Source organism: Echinops telfairi, unplaced genomic scaffold, assembly GCF_000313985.2.
Source record: "Echinops telfairi isolate 266 unplaced genomic scaffold, ASM31398v2 ScPeMD7_7468;HRSCAF=8506_0, whole genome shotgun sequence".
NCBI classification, from domain to species: Eukaryota; Metazoa; Chordata; class Mammalia; order Afrosoricida; family Tenrecidae; genus Echinops; species Echinops telfairi.
The window spans coordinates 30,205,974-30,217,267 of NW_022111369.1; the positions used below are offsets into that span (position 1 = coordinate 30,205,974).

Sequence of the window (11,294 nt, forward strand, 5' to 3'; positions counted from 1 at the left end):
CCATCTAGGGATTGCCTTGCTACTTTCTAAGGTAAGATAGATTTATTTGTTTTACATATTCTTTATAGTCCCGTTCCTCCGGGTACAATGCCAGCGCTTCAAAGGCAGAGCTCTTTGTTCTGACCACTGTTGTCGCCTAAAAGCCTAGAATCGGACCTGGCACATCTTAAGTGCCCCTTAAATGTTCGAACAAACCAAGGAGAGGTCCCAGAGGAGCGGGTTTGTTTGTTTCCTCACTGTCTCCCACGGAGTGGCTGCCAAGGGAGCATCATAGGGAAGTGTTAACAGACTTTCTGGCTCTCGCCTTCCCAAAATATTTACTTTGAGAGGGTTTTTCCCACAGGGAATTTTATCGTGAGTCTCCCAAGAGAAAAGCCACCTGATGCGCCTGCCAGTCTGCCACTGGCTGAACAGGCTTTTAACACTTCCCCACAGCGGAGACCGTTGAGGACTTCCGCTGGGGATAGCAAGGGTTTCAGAGAAATGTAGTCCCAAGATAGTGCACAGATTCTGCTCACGATCCGTCCAAATCTCCATCTTCGTTCCCATGCCCTACCACAGAAGTGGAAGGAACCCTATGGGCCTGGAGTGAGTCTTAAGCACAAGCAAGTACCTGACCTGGCTATCCCACCAAACATCGGGCACGTCCTGTGACTATCTGTGAGTACGTTCTGTCCTAATAACCTGGGCGTCATCCAAGAGCGTAAAATGAGGCAAGATGTGACGGTTGAGGCACTTAGTGAAGGAGCAGGTAGCACCGATCCTCCTCAGGATGGCTAAGGATACAGGGTAGAAAAACTTGGAATAGATTGGAAGTTCCTTCCAACTCAGAATATTCTAGAATCTGAACTACTCCCTACCCCAAAGATCATACCTATTAGGCTTCAGTTTTCTGGCCTGCTACCAGCATCCTCACCTAACCAATCAATGGCAAAGGCTCCCTGGCCTGTCTGCAGGGCAGGATGCTCATAAAACTGCACAGAATGGGAGGGCTTGTACCCTCAGCACATACCTGACCACACAGAACAGGTTAACATTGGCGTTGTACACAGAAAAATCAAGAAACGCTGCCCTGGTTCCTCGGTCCAGCCAGCCATTTTTCTTGAGGTTAGCAATCTGGGCAGCTGTCTCCTCTCTTGTTCGGGACAAATCCAGGTAGTAGCCAGCTCCACTGTAAGTTGCAATCATTCCCCAGTGGCTACTCCCATTCAAGTCTTTTTCACTTGTGTAGATCCAACTAATTAAGAACCAAAACAAAATAAGCAAGTGAGAATCCACGGAAACAGAGGTAACAGCCACTTCAAAGGCAGTGGGTCCCTGGTGCAGTGGTAAGTGAGTCATAAAGAGCTATCGTTTTTTGTCAAGGTGAGCATGCCACGGCATTCTAAGTGCTGTCTCATTTACTTCTTGGATACAGTGACTTAGACTCATTGTAGGAAGGAGGGCCCTGAGGCTTCATGCAGTGTACTGGGTCCCAAAGACTCTAAGGGCAGAGTGGGCAATGGGAACCAGCAATGTCTGCCTCTGAAGCCCGTGCCCTCAGCTCTCAGTCTACATAGCTGCCCTCTACTCAGAAGACTAAACGCTCCAAGAAAAATGCAGCCCAAAGAAGGGCAAGCTGACCAAGCTCCACTGTCTGCAACTGAACGAAATAAAAATCCACATAAAGCTCGGGGATCCCATCCACTAATATCAACAGAGGATTTCTTTGAGACCAGATGATTCTTTGGTACTCATGAGGATTGAATCCAATTCGATTCAATTCCACCCGACCCCCACCCCTTTTATAACAGTGGGAGAAAAGTTATAATTAAGCAATTTAAATACAAGATGACACAAACAAGAAAAGAAGTGAAATAATAATAAAAAGAAAAGAAGTAAAGAGAAACTGCTACGGCAGATCAGAGAAAAAGCATCCTCATTATGGATGGCAGAGGTTGGTCTCCAGGGCGTGGCACTGGGAGGCTTTGGGAGGAAATTGGATTGGACCTGGTGGGCTTGCACAGGTTGATAAAAGGGCATTATCACATCTGAGCAACTCAGGGCCAGCGAGCACAATTTCACTTCCATTGATGCTGACAGGCAGACCTGAATCAGATTTCAGACAGGTGTGAAGGGGTCCCCAATGGGAAATGGTCTGGAAGGCACAAAACAGGTTGATATGGTTGTTTTTAGCAATCGCCTTTCTAACTCCTCTAATTGACTAGGTGGACCCTGCAGACTGGGTGTATTTCTACAGGCTAAGAGAAGGCGGGGCAAAGAGGCTGGTAGGATTATGATCCAGATGTTTGTGAATGTTAACAGAGTTCATCGTGGTTCATCTTGGGATGACAACATGGGCTTGGTCAATTCTGCCATACCATTGGGTATAAAAATGAGCCACTTTAGGATCCAGAATAGAGAAATCTTACTACCACCAAGAAAGAAGAGCAGGTAGCAGACTCTGTCTGTGATCCTGAAATCCCTGTGCATGGAACCTTCTCAATCCAGGAGTCAGGCAATGTGACACCAGAGAGTGGCAGGGGGACAGCAGCAGAACCAAGGACCAGAGCATGAAGCTGCATGCTCTGAATGAATGAATGAGTGAGTGAATACAGCTGAGTATCTTCCAACAAGAAGCTTGCTTATGGGAGTAGCATTCCCCCATGCACTTAATTAGGGGTGCTAGATTTGCTGAGTATTAAAGGGTCCAGCAGTAAAACTAAGGTTCTGGGCCATAGACAGTATCTCTAACCCCTGTACTGTCCCCACTAAGTGTAAAGTGTCACTTGGTCTTCTCAAGAGGTCTCACAGAAACCTTCTCCCCTCACTCAGTGCCACAGCCAATGAGAGGACGCATGGGCTCTGTTTAGACATAATAATTTATTTCTGCCCCCAAAGTTTATCAACATGGGATTCCTCACCTTATCTCTCTCTGACTTCTTCACCTTCTCATGTGGCCACTCACTCTGTCTCTTCCTCTTCCTAGCTCTCCCCCTTCTTACTTTCCGCTCTTCTCTCTTCACTCTGTTTTCCCATCTTCCTTCGTCCTGTCCCCTTTACTGTCTTTCCAAACTAAACACCCAGGCAGGTTCCTTAAAACCCATGCTCTGGCTCTTCTTTCCTTTTATTCCCATTCTAACAAGCACCTTCAGGCCGAGGCTTAGGGCGGAGTGGCATGCCCCTTGAGCATTTATCTACAGCACTGAAAGAGATTTGGAACACTGTCCAAGCAGGGCAGTGGCCAGGGTCCTGACTGAGAGGAAGCTAACCCGATAGAATTGTGTCCTGACCATGTTTTATTCTGAATCGTAACCTGTTAGCTTCCCTTCTTTAAGGCTCGACCTCACGAGTATTGCTGTGAGTTCCGCGTGGCCACTGCAGGGGATGAACCCAGCAGGGGAGTAGCGAGTGCCAGGGGAGGGATGGCTGGCATGAGAATTGGTGAGGCAGGTTGGAGAGTAGAGGCAGGTCTGGCTTCTACAGCACAGGAACTGATTGGACTTGGGCTACGATGAAGTTGGGTTTTCTTTCCCTTCTTGTGAAGTCAGAGGAAAGTTTGTACAATAGGAATACTCTGGCCACAGGAAGGCCTGGAGCGACGAAGAGCAACAGGTGCAGGTGCAAAAAGTGAAATGACGCAGCTGACCTCAGATGACTGCTCTTAAAAAGGCCTGCTTGCCAGACCGGACTTGGTCTGGCATCTGGGAACCGGGCAGAGAAACAATTCTACAGTGATGTAACCCACGTCATTTTACTTAATATATAGACAAAACAAACCCTTTAGAATTGCAGTTAGCCTAAAGTTCTTTAATTAATGCTATCTCTCTGGAATTCTTATAACTCGCTAAATTGGCCCAAAGCAGAGAGGTGGCATATGGATGTCCCTTCCCGAGAAAGTTGAGAGCCCCTGCTGTTTACCTGTTTAGTGATAAAACCTATGCCTTGCTTTCTAGCCAGCCAACAAAGACCTCCTGAGATTGGCCTGAGACTTAGCAAAGCTTACTGTTCTGTTTGCTTGCGCATGGTCAACAGTTGTTTCCCATAGTTACCCAGAAGCGTGAGTAACTATGTGTGACTCTCCAGAGTGCGAATTCCAAAGTCAAAGGCATACAAGCTCTATGGTTTGCGATTTCAAACAGGACACCCCAAAGAGGGTGTTTTACACTACCGTAATGTCCATGCTTGTGCACCTTCTAAATAAAAACTGCTCCTTCTTCTTCTGACTTGGAGTAAATTGGCTGAGACGATCGGAATAAAATACCTGCATTTCAGGTGACACTGACACAGAGCTCTCCTTGACTGATCGGAGGAGCCCTGGTGGCATGGTGGCTGTGCACTGGGCTGGGGTCCACGAGGTCCACAGTACGAAACCACCAGCGGCTCTAATGGAAGAAGATGGGGCTGTCGACTCCCATACACCATTAAAGTCTCTGAAACTCACCGGGGCAGTTCTACCCTGTCCTCCAGGGCTGCTGCAAGTGGGCATCACTCATTCTATGGCAGTGAGTTGTGTTTGAATTTTGGAATTGATAAGAGTGGCCCATTCAGGTAAACAATCTGTATACACAGTATGATTTATGCTGGACACCTGTTTTCCTTCGGAGTCTGGCCTTCAATCAAAAGAAATCACATGGCACAAGTCTCTAAGGAGCTGCCTTAGTCGAGAACAACTCCTCATACGAGTTGCCCTAACGTGTTGCCGTAGGACTTTATGTATCTGCCGGTGACTCCATCAAGCCCTGGGTGTGTGTGGGGGATCACTGGGCTACTAACCATTTTCCGAATCAAGAAATGCCCACATGACTCCAAGCAGCCTGCTCCTAGCTAAACATCCAGAGTGCCTTTTGCCCACCCCCAGACGTGAAAAACCAACCAACCAAAATAACAAACTCACTGCCGTAGTCATCATTCTGACACACAGTGACCCTACAGGTGACAACAGGTGATTACAGATTTCTACCTGTCAGGACTCATGGGCAAAGCTACCCCCCCATACACACATACACACACACACAAGACTGGGTGCTCAGGCATACCCCTCCCCTGTGGTAAACTGAGGGATGAGAATGTGAGAATGTTACACAGCTAAATCCTCTACGCAGGTGTGGAAAGCCAACTCCGGTGGGGGAAGACCCTCAAGGTTATGCGATATAAAAAAATCTTAAATATACATTCTCACAACAGGATATAGTGTGTCCAATTACCCCCCATAAAGGAACTGTCATAAAGGAGTTACCATATAAGACGAAACATGTTTGCATTTGGCTGTTCTCTGTGCCTGGAAGTTATCTCTAGATAAGAGCAATCAGGTTCTATAGCCCAACCAACTGTAAAATGTAGCAAACTCCTGGGGGCTCAGAGGGGTATGGGGGGGTCAACTAGCACTGGGTCAAAACGGTGACTCACTTTATTTCCTGTCTGTTACCCACGTATGATATTACTTATTGATGGTGTTATATGTTGGCTGTATGATGAGTATGCCTTTTGAGAGATCTGTAAGCCCCATTAGAGATCCCCATTGGAAAATGCGTTCCGTCTCTCAGTCCTGACATGGGAGGAGGAGCCCTTGTGCCCCACTGTCTGTCTGTCTTTCATATTTTCCACAATCCCAAAGTTGCTCCTGAGGACCTGTTCGAGTGTTGGGGACCCCCATCAACCCAACACCCTCTCCGGGCGCCCCCCCCGCCCAAACTGGCCATACTTGTTGCCCCTGTGTGTTCCTCACAGGGGCGCTAGCAGTTGGAGGCCTCTTTATGGCAGGGGGGAGGCCTTCGTGGTCCCTGGGGCTGGAGCCTTCTAATCAGGGGAAGGAGGCATTTGAACCTTGACACACTTTCCCCCTCCGCCCCTGGGAGGTCAATGAGGACAAGTAGAGGGCTGTCTGCTCCCGTAGAGATTTATATTCTCGGAACCACGAGGAGCCGAGGAGACGTCTACTCGTCTACCCTGTCCTCTAGGGTCACTAGGTAGGAGTTGGCATTGACTCAATAGCGTCGGGCTTGGTGCCTGAGCCACTGGGAAGGGCCCTTGGAAATGAGTGTCAGCCTTTCTCCTTGGCCACTGTGTTTTGTATCCTTTCGCTGCAGCAGATCTCAGCTGGGTGTAGGACTCTGGGACGTGTGACTAGTATTTTAGTGAATCACTGCATCTGGGGTGGCCCTAGGGTGCCTGCCGTCCAGAAATTGGTGTTCTTTCTAGGGGGGAGCTGGGAGCCTCAAACCACTTGATCGACATGGCAGACCTAAGAGCTCACTGCCGTTGAGTCGATTCTGACCCTATGGGACAGGGTAGAACTGCCCTTGTGGGTTTCCGAGACTAGAACTCTTTACGGGAGTAGAATGCCTCATCTTGTCCCTGCACAACGGCTGGTGGTTTCAAACTACTAACCTCAAGGTTAGCAGCCCAACTCATCAGGACCACGCCAATATGGTATCGAAGAAATAGTGGACTGTGGAGTCACGGAAGCGGGTAGGTCCCACAGCGTGGCCACGTGAGCTTCAATCTCTTTGTTCTACAACTGGAGAGAATACCCCATCCACAGTTGTGGGGTGAGGGGTAAATGAGCTCTTGCATGGACTCTCTTCTTCCGTACTCCGGGCCTGCAAACTTTGAGGGCAGTTCTGGACCACAAACACTCACCTTGGGGCAGCCATCCTCTAAAAGCCCCCAAACCAAACCCTCTGCCACGGAAGGAGTCAATTCCGACTGTAAGCAACCCTGCGTAGGTTTTCGGAGGCATCAGTCTCCGCAAGAGCAGACAGCTCCTCCTTCAGTAGAGCCGTGGGTGAGCTCGCACCGCCAACCTTGCTCAACGCTCACCAGCGACAACACAGGGCTCCTTGAAGCAAGCTGCAAGCCTCAGACATGCTCCTTAAGAGAGCCCAAGAGGGGCTTCAGTTTCTTTATCAAAACGACGGTAATTCTAAAAAGAATGAGTGTCCTCCCTTACTAGATAGGATCTGAAGTACGGTTACGCATGTGTGCACATAAACACGCACACCAACAACCCTGCAAATGTGCACACGTACAAATGCATACTCCAATCATAAACACACCTTCAGGAAGGCTGCGATTCAACCGGACAGAGAAACTGCCATGCAAGCTTATTGTACACTGTGAACAACTGCATCCTGAACGACCTCTTCAGTAGGAAGAGCTAGTAGAAAATCCTCGAACCAAACTATGCCCTAGTTGCTGAGCCGTCTGCTCCTGGCTAAAAACCCATGTGCAATTTTTTACTTTTTCAGAAAAACAAAACAAAACAAAAAAACCCAAGCAAATTCACTGCCCTTGAGTGGGCTGATCCGTGTCAAGGTTGTAGGAGAGAGTAGAACTTCCCCTATGGGTTGCTAAGACTGTAGCAGCTATCGCATAACCACTGTGCTACCAGAGCTCTTACTACAGGTGACCACAGGGGATGACAAAGGCTTGGCCTGGGAGGCCTCGAGGGCAAAGTTACCCTCCCCACAGGACTGGGTGCACAGCCACACCCCCTCCCGCAACCGTCCTTCCTCTGCGTATCTGCATCCTAGCTGAGGCCCCTCCAGAAGGAGGTCTCTCTGTGGCCTGAAACCTCCTTACCAGGGCAAGGGAGGACCCTTGAACCTCGACCCCCTTCAGCCCTCCTCCCCTACTGTGACTCAGTATTTCTCCAGCCCTTGGTCCTTCCACCTTGTCCTCCCTCTGGTTCCTCGAAGTCCACAAAACTGCATGATTTCCACAGCGAGAAGGTTCCTGCAGCCGCCCCGGTGAACCTGACCTTTGCCCAGGTCTGCTTCCTGAGGGGATAAAGGGCAGGGGAGCTGGGCTCTGTTCCCTAGGTTTGATCTTACTGTGCTAGAGCAAAGCTGGCATGCAGAGGCCCGGAGCGCGCCTTGCGCAAGCCATGGCACCGCCAATCACCTCCTATGCATGTGGAAGCTGGACCACAAGCCAGGACCATGAGAGAGGCGTGGATGCATTTGCAGAACGCGCTGGGGCGGAGCACGGAAAGCGCCATGGCTTGCGGGCGCACAGATAAATCAGTCTTGCAGGGGGCCTCAGACAAGATCGTGTTGAGACAATGTCCATCTCCTTCACTTTGGACATGCTATCAAGAGACCAGTCCCAGGGTCAGTGGAAAACACGAGCAAGCCCCTCAATGAGACGGGTTGAGCCAGTGGCTGCAACCGTGGGCCTCAACCTAACAACTATTGTGAGGAAGCTGCGGGGCTGGGAGCGTTTCCTTCTGATGGTTGCACACAGGGTTGCGATGAGCCAGAGGGGGCCTGACAGCATCTAACAAGGACGGCCACCACAGGAAGAGATTGGAAGTCTCCACAGCCACGTTCCCTCTGGTTCAGGGTCCTAACTGACTTCTCTGATTGCCGCTCAGTTCAGCTCTTTCTGCCCTGCTCGACCTCCGACCCGGAGGAAAATGTTCCTGGGTCTATAACAATAGGGTTCAAACATCTTGAGGGATCTCTAGATAATTTCTTTTTATGAGACACAGGGCCCAGGAGTTAGCCTTTGGTGAAGTCTGCAGTCAGGAGTGGAAATGGGTAAAGAGTAGAGAGAACAAGAGAAGCCAGAGGCCTACTTGGCCAAACCCTGAAACCTAAGCACCGAAGAGTCACTGGAGGAGCTAGTGTGATGAAGGCACCAGAGAATGAGCAGAAAGGCAGTCACGGGCCCCAGACACTTACGCGGTTCCATTTCGAGGCCCAAAAGGAGCCCTGTCTTCACTACTGACAGAGTAGACATCATAGCACTCTTTAATCTCATCCCGCAAGTCCTGCGGGATGGAACAGGACCCGTTTCGGACTTTGAGTTGCCGTAAGCGCGGTACCCCTAGCAGCAGGTTCTCGTAGTAAATGAAGCTTCGGTTGTCAGCTTCCGCTGTGTTGCTGGGCTGCATCTTCCAGTACAGTCCGTCCAACAAGGGGCCTTCTGAGAACTGAAAGCAAAGGAGACACTTTTGGAAAGTGCCAGGCTCAGTGTCTGCCCTGCCTCCTACCTGGAAGGCTTGCCTGGCCAACCGCTTGGCAAGAGGGGACTTTGCTACCAGAAAGCCTTGGGTTTGGCTCCTGTTTCCCTACTGTCAGCTGTCAGGCCTCTCAGCCAGGGCCCCTGCCACTGTGATCCATCTTTGCACCCTCACTGCACTGTGCACAGAATGGCGGTTTAATATACGGCTACTCAGACTTTTACTCTAGGACCAAAAGGAAGAGGGAGTGTAAATCCACAGTCATGATCAACTCTACTCTCCCTTACTAAAATAGGAAAGCCAATACAGTCACGGCTCTACACGTTTGGAGATGAAAAAAAGTGAGGGTTTTTGTCTTAACATTTGTGGTGAAAGCACACACACCCCCAAAACCAAACTCATTGCCATCAAGTCGATTCTGACTCCTGTGCAGAGCAGACCTGCCCCTGTGGGTTTCCCAGACTAAATCTGTATGGGAGTAGAAAGCCTCATCCTTTTCCCATGGAGCAGCTGGTGGTTTTGAACTGCTAACCTTGTGGTGAGCAGCCCAGCACATAACCCACTACGCCACTAGGGCTCCTACACAGAGAGCATAGACCCATCCAACAATTAGGATGTGCAGCTCAAGGGCGGTGGGGTTACCTTCTGCATAGCGCATCACTAGGCGCCAGCTCGCTGAGCGGACTGTGACTCCACCATGGTCCGAAGAGATTCCCTCTAACCCTGTCATCTCTGCTCCAGGGCTGCGGCCACAAGCTGGTCCCACACAGACAGCTCTTTAACGAGAGGCAGTCTCCAAGGTGGACTTTTTAACGTCTTCAATTTAACTGCTGTTTCCTTGAAAGATGACTGCAGGGGATAATTGCAGCTCAAGGCTTCAAGAATGTTGTATTTTGGGTTGTTGTTTTTTCCCCAAGACTAGAGATTTGGGAGTTCCTCCAATTTCTGGACTTTTGAATTCTGTTCCACAATCTCTCCCACTCACCCTTAACCTCCTTTTGATTAGGACTCATCTACTGAGTCGTCCCTGATCCAAAGTTCAGTAATAGTGGCCAGGCACCACGCGGTGCTTCTATGTTTGGGCTGTTTGGGGTTTTTTTGGCCAGTTCTGCTTCCAATTCCTCAGTCTCCTTACTTGACATACAGATGCCAACTGTTGGAGCCCAGGCAGGTGCTCCCCAGCTTCTCAGACCCCAGACACGTCTCACCCAACTTAGGGGAGCACAGCAACTTTAGCATCAGGAACAGGCAAATGACCGGACATGAAGCCAGCGTCCTAAAATGTTGAATTTGGAGAGCTAGTTCCAAGTGTTTCATTGTACTCAAGTAGTACTAGAAGTTATAACTTCTTTTTCTCGTGTTGTTGTTATACGACATATGGAGGACTTAAAAAACTGTATGAAATAATTGAAGTACTACTGGAACAATATATGAATCACATCATGATACTGTGATTTAACCCGTGTCAATTCCTTATATCAGAAATTTCCTGTGATATTTTTCCTCTTTCAATGTATTCTGAATAGCAATAATACAGTTCTCACACTTAAAAGAAAAAAACATATATATAATGGATTTTTCCCCATGCTTTTGCTGAAGGCCCCTTACATAAGCCATGGCCCTTGTCCTTTTGCCCCTTTTTGGGTATAATGTAGGAAAGAATTGTACATTTTGATGGACTATCCAGTTTGTTACTTTACCTAGTAGCACTTCTCATCATCCGTACTAGTTTACTATGTGTGAATTGCCCAACGCTATTCACCCATTTTTAGATCTTGACATTTATTTTCATGGGATTGTGCATATGTGGGACACCCCACTTATTCCTGTGGCACACCCGCATTAACCTATGGGGAAGCCAGATGCAGCCATTTCTCCTCGCCTCCGATGATTCGTGGCGAGGGACTGATTTGGCCAGTTCAGTGTGCTTTGAAATGTCAGCCGTATTTTTGTTAATAAGTTCCTGTGACTCGGTCCTTCCATCTGAAATCACCATCTTCGCCGAACACTATTTCACCAAGAGAGAATGGTTTCCTTTCCAATTTCCCTTCTGATGGTCTTAGTGCCTGTGTCCCGAAGCCAGGGGCCAATTATTCACTGCTTGTTGCCAGGTTGAGGTTAAGCAGGCTCGTGACAATTTGGGAAGGGGTTGTGTGGGATTTTATGTTCTCCTGCTTTTGACAGACTTTTGACAGCTGACTGTAGTTAGGGTTCATTAGCTAAGGGGTACATGCCATCAACCAAGAGTCAACAAACAAACAAAACAACTAATAATCCACCCACAAAGCAACAGTGAACAATTAAAAACTCTGCTCGTGGACCAAATGTGCCAGCAGACACTCCACAA

At 48.9% G+C, this 11,294-nt stretch overlaps 1 protein-coding gene across 1 annotated transcript in view; it reads right to left on the reverse strand.

Moving 5' to 3' along the window:
- The window catches only part of PKD2 (polycystin 2, transient receptor potential cation channel), a 74,581-nt gene that overhangs the window by 27,815 nt on the left and 35,472 nt on the right, over nucleotides 1-11,294 (reverse strand). The window contains exons 5-6 of the mRNA XM_045284334.1: nucleotides 8,667-8,917; nucleotides 1,013-1,237 (exon numbers count right to left, since the gene is read on the reverse strand). Of these exons, the coding sequence (XP_045140269.1) occupies nucleotides 1,013-1,237; nucleotides 8,667-8,917 (476 nt within the window). The remainder of the gene's footprint in view (nucleotides 1-1,012; nucleotides 1,238-8,666; nucleotides 8,918-11,294) is intronic.